This window comes from Cyprinus carpio, chromosome B15 (genome assembly GCF_018340385.1).
Source record: "Cyprinus carpio isolate SPL01 chromosome B15, ASM1834038v1, whole genome shotgun sequence".
NCBI classification, from domain to species: Eukaryota; Metazoa; Chordata; class Actinopteri; order Cypriniformes; family Cyprinidae; genus Cyprinus; species Cyprinus carpio.
The window spans coordinates 4,908,118-4,925,971 of record NC_056611.1 but is presented as its reverse complement, the minus strand read 5'-3'; the positions used below and the strand labels follow the sequence as shown (position 1 = coordinate 4,925,971).

Below are 17,854 nucleotides of genomic sequence, written 5' to 3'. Positions count from 1 at the left end.
TGTTGAAAAATATCATTTAATGTTATCTGTGTTTAATTTAATTGGAAACAACATCACACATGTTTGTAAAGGCATGAATAGCACAATAGCAATATAGATGTGTTTAGGCACTATTTAATGCATCGTTATGCAAAAGAAAAAGATAATTTTATTTCTATCACAGTATGTTCTGTTTGTGTTTTATGACGCGCGATGGCGACAAAGTCTAACAAATGTTCTCGCGCACACTACTAGACAGTTTACTTAAAATGGCATATTCACCGAAATTCACTACTTTTTTGTATGCACACATCTCTGTAAATATATTTACCCGCACCTTTACATAATCTGCCAACATGAGGAATCAGCCGTTAAAAACGTTGCATCTAGTGTTATATTAATTATTACTTCTATAATATTTCTCGTTCGGAGGTTATGCACTTGATCTGTTGACCTAGACGAAACACATTGGGCATCATGCTGATAGGATCGGTCTGTCTGCCTGCAACACCCTGAATACTTTGCTTTGCCTTATTATTACATTGTTACTATTGCTTGGGAATGGTTTTAAAACGATTTGCTGCAGGAACATGATCCACATCTGCTGATATCTGTGTGAGTGCTGAGTAAACCGAGCCCTGCCCACCGCGCCGTAGTGGAGCAGACAGCGAGCAGAGCGACGCGCATCTACAGTCTGCAGAAAGCAGAAAGCTTTCGCTTTCGGCGTTGTTCGTGGCACATACTGCAGATTTTAGCCCTGAATGCACCGATGAAGAAATGGCAGCGGAATCGACCCGGAGATTTACGAAAAGCCTCCTGAAGCCGGGAAGCGCAGCTGAGATTCGCCAAACCGCATCTAATGCTATGAGGAACGCTACTGTAACGGTAAGACAAGGACAGCTCGCGTTCGGGCTTATTTTGATGCTGTTTCGTGGACGAACAAGATACTATTTTCTAATGATGTGTGTAAAGAGAATCGATCGCCTGGTTCCCTAATAGAGGAAAATCTCTTTTGTCAAGCATATTGTATTTCACATGCAGTGAGGTCATATGCCCGACTTATTCTGCGGCGAACGACTGTGGAAGTTGTAAATGGACACGGATGGTGTTTGTGAATGATTGGGCTCTGTTGGCGGCGTTTGTCTTATTTCAAATTTAGAACTCTTCTTCAAAAAAATCAACTCGTTCGAATGTCTTATTTTCGCGGGAAATGAGCCGCTGGCGGCAGCTTTGCATGTTTGGTGACGTATGCCGTTCGTAGTAAAAACGCCGCAGAGGAATGTAGCGCAGCGGTCTCCAGCACTGGTTCTCCCTCCTCAACACCGCACGTCTTCTACAGTATCTCTGCTTATCTGACACACCCACTTCAGGAGTCAGTGAGCTGATCAGGTGTGTCTGATTAAGGTGACATCTGAAATGTGCAGTGTTTTCGGAGCTTCAGCACCGAGATAGAGGATGTGCTCTGTTGCTATTGGAAACGATGATGTGGTTTGATGATAGGACTAGCTACAGTAGTATTGATTTGTGGTAGTTCTAGCCTCTTTCAATAATGCATTTCTACAACTTTTAGGAGCATGTGATTGCATTCACAGCATGTAACCAGCCAGCAGTATTCTACTGCTTTATTCGTATTTTTTTTTTTTTTAGAGCACATCTGTATGTTTTTTATTGATCTCCCAAGCCCTTCTACATGTAGTTCTTTAAAGAGAAGTGTGTTTAAATTTAACACTGCAAGGTTTGAGTGAAAAGGTGTCATTGTAGGGTAATTTCACATCATAATAGTATGCATTTTTTTCTATTACCACCTTCTGCCACATATTACTAACAAAACATATATTGTTGACGGAATGTGATTTGTATTGCAATGAACCCCTTAAATGTTAACATTCCAAACCAACTTGAAACAGCTACAAAACAGATGCATGGACTATGAATTGTAGCAACTGTATGTGAAATATTATCAGAGTCACAGAGTGAAAGGTAGTGGAAAGGTAGGGCTCATATGGAAGAGTACAGGTTTAAAAAAATCACACTGAGGGAGAAGAGGTATTTAGGACTCGAGAATGCCCTCCTAGCAACTGGATGCAGAGACTGCACTGAAGGTACATATAAGACAATATGCTGATATGTTCACTATCGGTATAATTCTAAGGATGATTCTAATGTCTTTGTTAATGTTGCTGATATGTTCACTATCGGTATAATTCTAAGGATGATTCTAATGTCTTTGTTAATGTGCAACTCTTTCGTATAGGTTTGCAATAATTTGTGCAATATTAACAAGAATTTGACTTCAAGTGACACTGACTGGCACACTGTGTTGCTCTGTCCATTGTTTTGTTTTCCGGGTATGAATAAGATGAGTGAAGTTGTCACAGTCACAAGCTATCAAATGCAGTCAGAGAAGTAACAGATTGTTTTGCACAAGAAACCAATGTTGTTGTTTTTGTTTGTGTGTGTGTGTGTGTGTGTGTGTTATGCTGTGTTCTTGAAGGAATAGAATAGAAACTTTTAGAACTGAGTAGAGCACTATGCATGTCTCCTTAATCAAACACACTTGTTTCAACTCCTCAGCACATTAAGTATAGACTCTTAGACTCCATTGTTCCATTTATGCCTAAAACTATTGTTTTAAATTTGCAAGACATCTGGTCTCACTGATCTCGTGTAAATGCCTAATTTAGAATTTTTAGTTTGAGTTAGATTGAATGAGCTTCCACTGACCTGAAGCTTGGACTCCAGACCTGTAAGCATGCAATGCTGAGGAGCTGTTCCTGCGAAATGTTTTTCTTTAGCCTTTAACCATTGATGCTATTGCAAGTTTCTGCATTTTTTTTTACAACATTTGATTTTTTCCTGTATTTATCTGCTTCTTGTATTAAACATTTGTCAGGAATGACTCCCTCTGAAAAACAACAACAACAAAAATAAGCTATTTCTAAACAAATGACATAAATGCTAAGAACGCATTAAGTACAGCCGTGCTGCTTAGTGTCACATCTGCATTCTCCACTGCATGCGGTTTGCAGATTTCTGGCCATGTGATAAGTCAGAGGGCACAAACTGAGCTTGTATTTAAGGCTTTGTTTTGGGAATGGAGGCCAATAGAGCACATAGCTGTGGGAATGAAAATGTTCCCTCTCTACCATAACATTCGGAGGGAGTCTAAATCTTTTGTCTTCAATGTAGTGTCTACATTTTGTTTCTTTCTTCTCTCAGAATATTGTTTTTTGCTGTGAAAATGTGTATTTGTGATGACTAAATACATTTTTTAAATGCAGAGATAGTATGTTAAAAGCCAATTTTGGTTCGTATTCACGGCGTTCCAAAATAGCACAGTTGAGTACACTTAGATGATCTTAAGTTTATCTTAAGAAGTACCAAATCAATTTTAGTATATCAAGTACAAAATTAGTGCACAAAAATAGAGCACTTTAAGTACATTATGAAAGTGTACTTTTTTCACATGGGTTTATATTTATCTTGCAGAACCTGCAAAATGTTAATAATGTTAACAAAATAAGATTACTTTAAAGAATAAGACATTCCACAGAATAATACATTCCACAAAACAAAACAATACCTCAATTCAAAGAAATTTTGGAAGAAAAAAGGACCCTGGTCTAAAGTTTACCTGTGCTAAAGCTGTGAATCGTTAACTGGAAAAATTCATGACTGTTTTTATGTTTTGTGGTAGGTTTTCATGAATCTCTTGTTTGTTTTGAGCAGTTAAACTGTCCACTGTTCTTCAGAAAAATCCTCCAGGCCCTGCACATGCTTTGGTTTCCAGCATCTTCATATTTGAACCCTTTCCAGCAGTGACTACGCATTTGAGATCTTATTTTTTTTCGTGTCCTTTTTTTTTCAGACTAAAGACAACAGAGGGACTCATACACCACTATTAAATTGGTGCAAGCATTCACTGATGCTCAAGAAGGCACTTTAAGAGCTGACAAATGCAGTCTGACTGAACTAATAACAAACATTTATTGTATGCTATATACCTTATTAAATATATTGAGTAATAATTCAAAAATCATTGAAAAAGCATTTTAACTTTTACATGTAGTACCTTGCAGATCATCCTTTAGCAGCAAAATCGCACACTAAATATTTTCTTAGAATGGATGCATAGTTAATTTTTTTTTTCTTTTTTTTGGCTAGTTAAATTAATTTTAGGCTACCAAAATTTAAAGAGTTCCTACCCGAAGGGCTACCAGGGACTTTTAAATTTTGCGAGCCCTACAAACCTCAAATACCAACTCACCCCAAATGTTGTGAAGTCATGTGGTGTGTTAGAACCGATGAGAGAGATTAATGGGTTTAATTTTGATTTCTTTATCACAGTGATATCAATAATACCAGCCAGAGTCATATGAATTAATATCATGCTACCTATAAGATTGTTCTGAACCTTTAAAGTTTTTGACCTAGTTGACATTTATAATATGGACAAAGTCGTTTAAATCGTTCTTCAAATTTGATTTAGTTAAATACTGACTACCCACCCACATTTCTAGTCTGCTGTTTAGATAGAGATAATCTGTGTGTGTGATGTATGGGGCGTTGCCTCAGACTTGTTGGGGGAGATTTTTGAATGCCCTTGAGGATGTAATGCTGAGTTCAGGATAGGCGGTCGGGAGGGAATAATGCTGCACTCTCAGCATCTTTCTGTCTGGACTGTGCTTAATTTTCACTAAACCATGTCTTTTATTAGAACCGCACAACAGTATCTGTGTGCCCTCCAACACTATCAGCTCTGTAGTCATCACTCATTATGCATGCTTATGCTGTAGAGACCAATGCAATGTTACTGCAACAGCCCTCATCTAACTGGACACAATAAAATGCATGTGTCTGAAATGACATTACAATTCAGGTTGCAGATTCCATGTTTCATATTAATTCAACACGCGATGCAGTATTTCATTAATTAATTTTTTGATGCACCTGTATTGCATCCATGGTAGTGGTGCATACATAAGTCTCATGATATGATAAAATACAATTTAATACAAAAAGGACCCACAAATTTAAAATTTGCCTATTTGAAGGGTAATTAAAACGCAGCTAGTATCTGACAATGCAACAAAAACCCAAGGTGTGTTTCCTAAAAGCAACTATGGTTGCAAGTTCGATTCATGATTTTGATTTCACAATTCAATTTTCTAACGATTTTCTTTTAACAAAATGGGATTAAAGACATTATACAGTAAATGAGAAGGTGTCCTTTTATTAGGCTATCGCTGCACGTTTATTTGTGAAATTAAAATATAACAAAACTAAATAAAATTTTTACAACAAACACCAAATAAAAATAAGTGAGTTACACAAATAAAAGAAATCTCTTCATTTAAACAAACTAAGGCTTTGTCTGTGAGAGGCAACCACTGCATTTTAATCATCATCCATACAAAAATGCAGCATACATGCAACATGAGCAGCTTTTAATCTAAATTAGACTGCATAATTTCAAATTTTGAAGCAAATACAGAATGGCCTGACTTTAATTTTGTAAAACTATACTAAATAAATATATCTGAACGAAACCGCAGTTGAGTTGAATGAGACACCAGTTCACTTTCTGAAAACAGGTGTAACACACAAACATCAAAGACAAAATGTTTCACCGCTTAAAACAAAAAACAAACCATATAAACAATACAAAAACAACCATAATACACATTGACCAGAGGCAAGATGAAAAGAAAATACCACGTAAACTTTTCTAAAGACAGACAGTTCCCCTCCAATTGTATCGCGATTTGTTTGCAAACAATTTTATTTATATATTTATTTATTAGAAAAGATTATCAACTGTTTTAGCTGTGAGCTGAGTCCGACATTGCATTGACAATGTCACCGCTGGCAATGTAGCAACGTCATAAATGCTTGGAGTGGTTGCACTGGCAACGGTTAAGAAAAATTCAAGAAACCTGCAATGCTTTGTTTTCATCGTTTCAAGCTGTCTATCTAGAATACCTGGCTAGCTGACTAATTTGTGTGTCACACTCTATGCCTTCCTGTCTGTTTCTGAGCACACTTCTGCTCCGCTGGACTTGTGATGGGCTGCTAGGCTGTAAGTCCATGGCTGATTTTTACTTCCAGTCCACCCTTGGGTGTCACATAATGGAAAGGGCAGTCAGATACGCAGTCAGTGAAGTTTCCTGATATTCAGCAAACTGGAAAAGGGGGGCAAATGCTCCAGTGAGCGCTGCTAAGGGTACAACTCCAAGTGCCAGGCCGAGATTGGCAGCAGACAGTCATGGAGAGCTGGAGAGTGCCCGCGTCTAGTGATGCAAAGGGAGAGAGGTCTGAGATCAGTCTGAAACAAAGCCAGGTGAGCAGACAACAACAACAATAAAAGAGCAGGCAGGAAATCAAAGACACAAGGTAAGCAGGATCACAGACCGGAAACATTCTGGAAAAGAACACTACAGGAGTAAAAAAAACACAGAAAGGGAGAACACAAAATACACCGACAACCAGAAACATAGAGAACCAGATGATCTTTCTGAAAGTCATGCATTACATTTTCTGATTTTTCTAACAGTTGCTTCGCTGAAGTTCAGAAATCATTGGGAATCGTTATTATATAGTATGTTGGGACCATAGTGAAGAAAACTGGTCTGATGAACAGCTACCTCTTATTTCCCTCTCATGGCCATGAGATGTTAGGGCCTCCCATGGGTTACAGTTTTGCACCCACTGATTAAACCGATGCTTAGTGTAGTCCTAAAATAAAATTAACTTCATGAAAGTTTCATTTGATATAAAAAAGTAGATGTTGATTAGATGGGCCTTAGAAAAAGACAGCAGAAAGTTGCAGTCCATGTAACAGGACAGCACTGAGTTAAACAGATGTTTGATTAGAAACATTATTATGAGGACTGGGCAATGAACACAATAAAATGCAGCGATCCAATACAGTGAATCTAATCATCATTCAGGCAAAAGTTTACTTCAAGAATGACCACACTGCTGGCGTGATGTAATCGGTAGCACATTCTAAGAACATGTGAGTTAATCCTCAAGACATATTGGCAGAATTTTTCATATTGGGCTGATGCCGATATTTATATTTTAAGCCATTATCGGCTGATTCCGGTATCGGCCCGATAATATCGTGCATCCTTAGTTTTTATTTGGGAACAATTAATCCATGCGTCTTTCTTTCTCTTTCTTTCTTTCTTTCTTTCTTTCTTTCTTTAGTTTTGGCCTTGTAATGTTTAATTAAAGTGCCATAACTGGACTGCTCTAGGTGTTTAGACCATATAAAACTCTAGAAGGGCTACCAGGGATAGACCATGATAGATAGATTTAGACCATGTAAAACCCCTGCTAGCTTGTGTTTATCTGCCTCCACTTTTGAGTGCCACGCCTGCATCCCAAAAACCAATCAACAACCAGAAGTCTCCCATCCATTTTTTTTATTTTTCGGTAAACAGTTGTATGTCACGATAAGGAACTAAAGATCTGTTGCTACTTCCATTGCACTGCAACTGTTGCGTCTTTTGCAGACATCTGCATACAAGCCTAATCTGTAGTTAAACTCAAAAATGCTGGAACCTCAACCTGTTTATTTCAGTCTAACATCTTATACTTCTGGGGTGAAGCACAGTGACTGGTGGGTAAATTTCCCTCTTGACGTCACTGTGAAGTCAAGTATATATGTGGCCTTCTTTCCTTATGCTGTCTGCAGTGTACTTTTAACCATTCAACCTTTTGGATTGAAATCTCACTTGCGGCACAATACCCTGTGAAGTCCACTTTGCAGAGCATTTATTTTCGATTGGACTTTAGGAGTAGAACAGGTTATTGTTATTATTATTATTAATTAGTTGTGGGAACGTTCTCTATTTGCATGTTGCGTAACTTGAAAAATTACATTGCATTTGATCACAAGCTGGACATGTGCAGTTAAAAGACTTGTTTTATCAAATCGTTTCCTTTCATCATATTTATATTGTTGCTGAAACATTTGGTTGAATTGGAAGTGATTTTAGCGAGATTGTGGGCCTATCAGGTTTGTTGATGCATGGGATAATGACCCTTATAATGTTAACCTTTGAACAACCAAAAATTACTTGAAAATACAAACACGCCGTTTAGAGGTTAGTGAGAGTGAGAATGAATGGCAATTATAATTTAAGATATTAAAATTAAGGTCAGTGAGAGACTGAAGTTGAAAAACAGATTAAACTTGATGGGAGGGTGGAATTCAGAGGGGAGATCTTTGAGATCTAATAAATGTTGGTGCAATTCAAAAGCGAACAATCAGCACTGGAGTGACTTCACTTGCTGTGCACTATGTTATCGCAGAGCGTGCTCTTTGGGAAAACCCAGGAAACATTTATGACTTTGTCAGTACCGGATAGGAACAATTACAAAGCTATGAACGAAGCAGTTTTAAAAGTGTACAAATTAGTCTCTGAAGTGACAGTGGTTAAGGAATTGGAAGAAAGGAGGCAAGCAAATGTATATAGAGGTGGCTCAGGGGTTTACGGGGTTTTTAATTGATGGTTTAGTGCGGTTGAAGTGACTTGCTTGCTTGTCATTCCAGATTATATAGCTACTTATATAAGCAAACAAAAGGGAAAATGGCTGCAGATGCTGCTGTTTTAGCTAATGAGTTCCCAGAAAAGAGCTTTGAAGGATTTCTCACAGGACAATTTGGAAGTATTGACCAGGGATTTCTTTACAAACTACCTAGACTTACTTAGACTTTTAGGAAAGTCAGACCAGACAATTATGAGCTTGTGCTCAGCTGATGTGAATATTGAATTTCAAGTCATTTCCACTCGCAAGGAGGCAAAAACTAAAGCATGGTCAGGGTACCGCTAGGCATCGCTAAATTAACTACGTTTTGCATTGTTTTCAGTTGCTTGCCTTATGCATCAAGATGCATTTAATTATTTGCATGCATTTCTAAAAGTATAAATTATGTTAATATATATTTATCCTTTTCTTGAACCCCAACCTTACGCTAAATACTATAAAACAGTCAATTAAAAGTACAGTCACAGGTGTTTACTGCAAAAACTGACCAAAGAACAGTATAAAAGTGTGATAATAAATGAGTCGTACTGGAGTCTTCTGAAGCCAAATATTTGTGAGGAGCAAAGTGCAACTTTTATTGTTGAAAATGAACCATCTTTTTGAACACAATCATTTCTCATTTAAAAGATGAGACACATGAGAGATCAATGATATTTCACAAAGTGGGTGTAACAAATCATTTGGCAAATTGTGTATAAGTATGAAGCAAATTCTCCTGAGGTTCACTGGTGTCTTTTAAGTGAAGTTCGTGCATTTTGTTTTTTAAGCGTCTAGATACTTACTGTACTTTTGAGAGTTTCTTATAGTTCATTATTCTGATATTTAGCTAATCATACACTGTAACACTGTAACCTGTCATTTATGCCTTTTCTTTAGTGAAGACCAATTTCAAGTTAGACTAGAGGTTTAACAATGACAGTTGTCAAAAACGACAATTTTGTCTTTATGTACTCACTCTCATGTCACTCCAAACCTTTATGAGTTTCTTTGGAGCACAGAAAATTATTTATTTAAAGAAAGTTGGTGTTCAAAACACTGGACCGCACTGACTTTCCTAATATGGAAAAAAACAAACTGTGTACACAAAATAATAATATATAGTAAGTAAGCTGTGTTTGTGTTTAAATGCACAGTGTTAGTGACATATTCTAGTCCTGCACAGCAACACAATTCACTTCCACAAACCACAAGAAACCACACACACACACACACACACACACATACACAGTCAACTGTGTATTCCTATCAAACACTGGTGCCTTTTAATTTTCAGGAATGACTCGAGTCTCTGTATGTACACACTTCAACAATGAAATGACAAAAGCACTAGTCTAGAATGAGGTCATAAATAAAAGATGGGTGCACACTGAAGAGAGAATTGTCTTCCAAAGCTGTTACAAAGGAACAGTTTGTTTCTCAGATGCGTAGCCAATATGAATGTGCTTCGACCACCATAACCACTGCTGGTGTGCTACGTATCTGCTTCAGGAAGACCACAACATTCCAATAGATCCACATGGTACAGGCTCTACAAACAACCTTAGAGCTTAATCTTAAAACAATAAGAAATAGGTCTTTTATATAGTAACCTGTACTGTAGATTCAAGCTTATGATGATAAACGTCCTCCATGTCCCCATTACATCATTTAAAGCTGAATTATACTGTAAATGTTGGTCTTAATGAGTGCAGAGGCTTGGTGTGGCCAGTGAAAGAGCTTGAAAATATTTCCTGTGTTTTGAACAGCATTATTATTGAGATAAGAGAGTGATTTGATTCCAGACATCAGCAAAGACAAACACAGAAAGATCAGTGAATTATTGATGGCAGGGAAAGAGACAATGAGCACAATACACCTGATAACTTTAAAAAATCAGTTTACCATATAAATCTGATTTAATGGTTTACATACAAATCTATAGATGAAACATTATGTCTATGTGTTATTATAAAATGATCTAGATTTGCATGTAAACCTGCCAAATGACTTTGAAAATGCCAGACAAGTGGTCAGTTAGCTGTCTATCATTTAATCTCACTGATAACATCTGTAGTCCCATTTTGCCACTTATGAGCAATGCCTTTTGTAAGACAGTTTCAATCAGCAATGTAAAGAAGTTGCAAGTGGGAGAGGGACAAAATCTTGCAGAAACAGGCCTGAAAAAAGATCATGCACAGCCCTCTAATGTCAACCATTCGCCATTTCAGGCCACAAGCTCCTGTCCGAGAGCCATCAGATAAGATTATATGCTTTACTTTAACCGTAAACAAAATAAATGAGATTTTAACAAAAAATAAAATACATAGAAATTATTTTCGTCCACTGTTATTCAGCCATAAATATGCTAACATCACCAACAATACAATCAATAAATGTATTCAATGACTGACTTTTCCAAATACATAAGCACATAAATGACAGCATAAATGTACGCGTACATTTGCACAGACAACCAAAGAACCAAGCGAATGCAAATAGAAGACTCAACATGAAGTTACATGCTAGTACACAACATAAATAGCATTGTGCGTATGTAATGCAATATTCTAACCAGTCTCTAAAACTGAGAAAACTAATAAGGAATTCACAAAAAGGTGCTGTCCACACAGAGCACATTGTTCCATTCTATTGTGCTACTTTCTATTGTTTTTCTATGTAAACTCTGTAGATGGACGTGTTTCACCATTGCACTCACATCTTGCATTTTTTTTCAGCATCTTGCACATGATACTGCATTCTAAAAATGCGGTGCTCAAGTTAAAATAAGTTAAACCTTAAAAAATTCACTTTTTTCCCATTCACTGCCCTCATTTTGTGTTTTTCCAAACAAATATGCATTCTGTGTGCCTGTAGCTTTGTAGCTTCCAACTTTGGAAAAAAAGTGCTGTTCCAGGATCAAGGCTTGGATTTCACATCCTGCTCACCATGATCATATCCAAAATTATGTTTTTAAAGCAGACCTGGGCTTTCTTTGCTAGTAAAGAGTACTTCTTCATTATCACTGTCAGCTCTCTTCCTTTCTGGCTCTTCCTGACCTCTAGGCGAGTTCGATGTAAATCCTCTCTTGATGACAATACCAGACTACATTTTTCAACATGACTCTCTATGTGTGCTTTTTTAGCCAACATTGCAATTTTAATGTTAATGTCTCCTTATATCCCTTGTGTTGTAACATTCCTCTTTTTACATGATGAAGGATGCCTAAACCAGTGGATCCCAACCTTCTGTCCTTGAAGCACTCTCTCCTTACATTAAGAAAACCTGAGACCTCCTCCCCCTGCAGTGATAATGGACATTTGATGTTAAACACTCTCATTCGTTGTATGTGGGCCATTCTACAGAATTGGTCCAAAGTCAGAGTTGGAAAAATCTTGGGAATAAAAATTATAATAAATTCCTAAAAAAAATTGTCCAATATCCAAGGTACGCATTTCTAGGAATTGTGCTGTTCTCATATTTTCATATTGTATTTTCAGAAAGTTTTTGGAATATCTGTCCTCTTCCCAAATTTGTCACTTACCACAGTAATAATAATTTAATTAGAAGGGTTATATTGACCTATTAAGATTTCACTTACATCAACATTGTAAATATATGTATATATATTTCTTGCTATTTTATAAAAATATTTCAACTGTTTATGAGATTTGTTGTATTTTGAATCCAATTTTTATTTGTAAAAGGCAAAAAGTTGATCATACTGATTTCAAAGTTAAGGATTCATTAGTTTGAATATATGTTGAAACAAAAACTATCAATTCAGCTTGAATAACAATTACGAAAACATTATAACAAGTCAGAAAGCACAAGGACAAATCAGTCAAATCGGAAGAGGTAGGTATAGTTTGAGACAGGGCCATTGGTTTGAGAATAGATTACTCACCGCTGACTGGACGAGACATCTATCAATCAAGGTATTCAGGAAGAACAGCAGAGTAGTGGTAGAAAGTTTGGAGATGGTCTTAAAGTGGCTCAGTTTAAATGTATTGTATGAATTGCCCTTACTATGGAATAAAAAATATGCATGTACATTTACAACACTGTACTCTGTATTATATTACCTTTGAATAAGAATACGAAAAAATAGTTAAACGCTAATGCGAGGGTGTTTCTTATACAGCGTCTGGGAGTGACCATAAATTTGACATAATTCTCTCTTCAGACTGCCGTTATCAGTATCTCTCTAATTTCTTTTCTTCTTTTTATAAGTCATGAAAACACTATCGTGGGTTTTTCTCTTGCTATTTGAGCAAATGGGAATGCAAAAAAAATAAATAAATAAATAAAAACAAACAGGTAGAGGTATGTTTAATTTGGATTTTTAAGAGAATTTGAAGGGGAGAATATAAATACAAAATATTAAGAGTTTAACAGTCTTTTTATTAGGAAAATTAAACAAAATGAGTTATATCCAACAGCATTAAGACACAATTCAAAAATGGAAAACGGTCTTATTGAAAATGCAAATTGATTCTCTGCCAGTAGGAGGTGTTTTTGGAACAGTTTCCCTAGTAACAGCTGTACACAAAGCTGCGCGCTCTCATAAACGCTACTTTATCAGGCAATATTCAGGCATGATAATATAGATGAGATAAAAAAAAAAGACAGAACATTTTAGAAACGCCCCCTTTTTGGTGCGCAGGGACCTATACTTGGATTTGTCGTTGTGTTTTCTGACTTGTTATAATGTTTTCGGAATTGTTGTTGTGTTTTTTAGATTTGCATTTGTGTTTGTAATTTATTTTGTTTTCAGAATTGTGATTTGTTTTGCATTTCTCGGCCACTGTAGATCACCAAAAATAAATAAATACTCACCCTCATGTGTTTTAAACCTGAATGACTTTCTTTTGCACAACATAAAAGAAGAAATATTTAAGACTGCTGGTAACAAAGCTGTTTTGGTTACCAGTGACTTTCATTGAATGAGCAAAAAATACTAATACTGAGATATTTCTCAGATTATTTACTTTATGTTCCATACTTAATGTTAGGCCATTGTAGCCTAAATATTGAACACAATAATAGCTTTAAATTATCTTTTGGGGCTATTTTTTCACAGCCAAATTTCGTTTGCAATTGATTAGATATATATATATATATATAATAGAGCTGTTGTGTTTGTTAAAGGCCTTCTGTGTTAAGTCACACAGCTGTTAGTCATTGTGCGGAGGCAGGCCGTGATCAGTGGTGACTCACAATAGCATGTGGATTTGGGGGAAAGAGGCTCTTGAAGTTTGGCTCCATCCGTCAGGTACATTTGTTGGATTTGAGAAAATAGTTCATATTGATGAAGCACTCATTCAGAATGCTTACACAGAAGCAGATAATATGACAGATAGGAGATTGGTTTGCGACAATAGATTTGAAAGACTTTTATTTTCATACTGTGCAAAAACAGAGAAGATGTCTATGGTTTGCTTTCAGAGGGCAAAGTAGCCTATACCAGTTTTTTTGTGTCCTTGCATTCGGTGCTCCTCACATCTTCACAAATATTAAGGATGTAGTCTTAATGCATCTCCAATAACACAGCATTTGCATCCCAAATAATTTTGATAATTGGTTGGCATCAGTTCACTCAGAGTTTCACTAGCTAGACAGCATCAAAATGTCATCCTCAAACATTTGAGAGACTTGGGGTTGCAAGTGAACTTGGACAAGTATGTTGAAGACTATTTACCCAAAGTAGTCCTTGCTTCTTTTAGGTCTCAGGTAGGGCTGGGTGATATGGCAAATAAAATAAAACCTAGATTCCTTTTCATAACGTTTCTTGATTTTTAAGATTTTTAACTAGTCAGTTTGAAAATGTAACTACAACTTGATTCAAGTAACATTTTCTTTATTTACCCTCTTGTTAATATTGTAAATGTTTAACATGATGTAAATGTTAAACAAATCACTTGTTAAATGTCTTTGCAGAAAAGATGCATTAACTACAATTACATCTTGTACAAACTTGTCTTATATATATTATGAATTCAGAAGTAATACATGGAAATGCTTTAAAAAATTCTCACATCAAGGTAATTCAAATTTAAAATGACTGAAGGTATAACACCAGTAGACTATTAACTATACATGTTCTGTAAAAACAATGAACAGCAGCTTTTAGCCTGTCACCATGGTGCAAAAATAAAATATCAGACTTACAGTAGTAGTAGTTCTTTACAGGTTTTTATTTCGATTGCACTGCTTTTCCATTGTTTTTTTTATGTAAACATGGACACATTTGAATGCTGCGCTCATGTCTCTTGCAGCGTCTCATGCAAGAAACGGCAGCGCTCAACACAAAAGCGCATTCTGCGATATATTTACGGTCCTTCACAGAGCACATCACACATGAGCGGTTAATCACATGCACCAACATGCAAGTTTAAACAACTTTTTGTCTGCTTTGGAGGTTGCACCAGCGATTCTTGTTAGAGGATGCTGCAGTCTTTCTGGTGTTTAGGAGACATGTGGATTGTTTTCAAGCATCCTAAACTAGGGCCCTGTCCCAAATGGCTTCCTAAACCCTTGTGGTCTACCTCTGATTCCACACTTTCGTGACGTAATGCTGCTTTGACTGTCGGGTAGAAGTCTGCTGTGGAGCTCACCCCATTGTGGATTGAGGATGCATAGAAGCCACAAAGGGGGCGCTCGCCGGCACCCTTCTGAATGCTGAAATGATGAATGGGACATCCTATGGTCTCGTGGACTTGACGGGCACACGTACGTGCCAGCCATTGCAAGCCAATATGACTGCAAGTGCACATGAAGTGTTCCATTTGGGACAGGGCCTAGGACTATTAGGACGCTTCTTGGGCCTTTGCTAAGGGTGTTCACTTCTATGGCAGCAGGTTGGCTCTCTCCACATACTTTTGTGAGATTTTATAATCTCTCTTGACAGTTTGTCTGTCAACCTGTGGTTGTGTCAACATAAGTGTTTCATGGAGTGAGTACTTGGCAGCTACTGTTCACATAGCGAGATGGTATATCATCTCCATTTTATTATTACCATTGCTGAGTTTCCTACGAAAGGAAGCATCTAGGTTACTAAACATAATCCTGGTTCCCAAAGTAGTTACAAGATGCTGCATAGTTGGCCATATCCTGGTGAAAAAAACAGAGTATGCTGGTTAGGTAAGTTTTGTAGTATGGCTGCTGGTCATCTGGTTTAAGCTTGTTCTTAGCTGGTCATGTGCTGGTCCTAAGTAGCTAGCTCCTGCTCAGGACCAGCTTAGGACTAGCACATGACCAACTTAAACCAGCTCATGACCAGCTAAGGACCAGCTCAAACCAGCAACCATGCTTCAAAACATACCTAACCAGCATATGCTGGATTTTTCAACTGTTGTGCATGTTGCAGAAGATCTGAGATGAAAGTTCCAAGTGCGTGCCTGTAAGAGTGCCATATGTATAAGGGTTGCATAGCTCTTAATGGGTGCTGCTTCATAGTAATCATCCAATGATTTGACATGATTCTCTAGGGCTTCAGAGTTCAGACCACATGACCACAGACATGTTCCCATTGCTTATGTCGCAGCACCTCGTTTCCACTTTGGGACCCAGGATTACATTTAGTAACCAAGACCATTTCTTCACATAAAGTGGAATTAAGATTTACATGACAAAATGTAAGTATCCTCAAGTATCCTCTTTAAGGAATTTGTTAAAAAAAAAAAAAAGACTGTTCTGAAACTTAAGTACTGGGACTTAAGTACTGAATTTCTGTTGTATGCTGTACTTTTGTGAGTTCCCGCCATTTTTGAATTTGACTATTAGTAAGGGGACCAAAGAATCTTGAGCTCTGTAATCATGCAAAAAAAATTTAGGAAAACATAGTATTAAAAAGTAAGACTTTGTAACTTTTGCTTTTTTACCTCCCCTGATGAAGTGTAAAATGAAAGAGTGCATCAAAGGCTTACAGTATGTATGAGGACCTTCTCTTTCTCAGCTGGCACTGGCTGCAGATGGAGGTGGACTGCAGTAGCTGCATACTAGCTCCCACTCAAGAATGCCCCTAGAGAATGCAAGAATTCATTCAAACAGGAGCGCAGGAGTGAAGAACTATTAATACACTGTACTGATGGCCTTCACACTCCCCATCCCCCCAGAACAGGACAAATTTGCGTACATGTGCATGCAATTGCGTATGTACATTCACTGAGCATTAACAGTGAATGAAAGGGTGAGATGCATTTATCTTTATCTGTGTAAAATCTCTAATTGAGATTTCTTCTCCCTCTCAATATACTTTTAGTCATTGTCATTCATTGTTCTCATAAAGAGGCATACAAGGAATTGGCTGCCCCTCTAAATTCCATGTCTTACAGCATGTGTGCTTTTCCAGCTGAAATATCAAAATAGCATTGATGGTCATCAGCATGGAATGAAGGTCCACTGATATGTTGTTTTCAAGCATGGAATTCCAGAATGATCTGAATATGTTGCATATAGTATGCATCTTACCCTTATATTACCATAATATTACCGGAAGTCTAGAGAAGTGCGTGTGCATTTAGAGTGTGTTCTTTCACTGCATGATTCAGTCTATTAAAATACATCTAGAATGATCACAAATGTAGGGCTGTGTATCGGCAAGAATCTGGCTTGGTGCCATCTGACGATGTATCTAATGATATATATATCAATACAGGGGTTGAGATACGATATATTGCTATGCATTGCAATACTATAAGCAAGGCGATATATTGGGATATTTCTTATTTTAGGAATAGGATGTATTTTTAGGAAAGCTATCATTAAGAACACACCACCATATTCAAACCTAAAAAATAAAAAATATAACAATTGTTTAACCAGAACACACTGGGATCTGCTTTTGCAATAATCAGTCAATGTAACATTCAACATTACTGAACCACTTTTTGTGTAGTACGAGTAAAGGGGGAAAAATTCAAGTACTTTCAGGATTCTTTAGTTAAATGTATATGTATAAAATGTATTTTATAAAAAGACCATATATATTCTTAGACCCTGCTTTAAAGGTTCACAGTTTAAGTTTACAATTGACATACAATAACATTTTTATCTGAACAAAAAATTATATCTGCTTTATATGAATGAAAAATAAAGTTCTTGCAGGATTCCAAAACAATTGTAAAACAATAAAATAAATACAGATGTTGAACATTCTCAGAACGTTTCAACTTGGATTTCACAGGGGTTTTTTTTGTATTTATGTTTCGCGTGGAATCACTGAGACTGTGACGCGAGCACCGCCCCAACTGCACAAAACGCCCCCACCACGAGAGAAAGCTGCAGCTGTGTGGCCGGTGACCCTACCTCCCGCGCACCTCGCGCGAGGCTCTTCACA

General features: G+C 37.0%; 1 protein-coding gene across 2 annotated transcripts in view; it reads left to right on the top strand.

Moving 5' to 3' along the window:
* The first annotated feature begins 461 nt into the window (after positions 1-461).
* dock10 (dedicator of cytokinesis 10) overlaps positions 462-17,854 on the top strand; it is a 110,505-nt gene continuing 93,112 nt past the window's right edge. The window contains exon 1 of one of the 2 annotated variants that reach the window (XM_042738973.1): positions 462-864. In XM_042738973.1, the coding sequence (XP_042594907.1) occupies positions 757-864 (108 nt within the window). In that variant the 5' untranslated portion in view covers positions 462-756. The remainder of the gene's footprint in view (positions 865-17,854) is intronic. The other variant, XM_042738981.1, reaches the window with a different exon arrangement.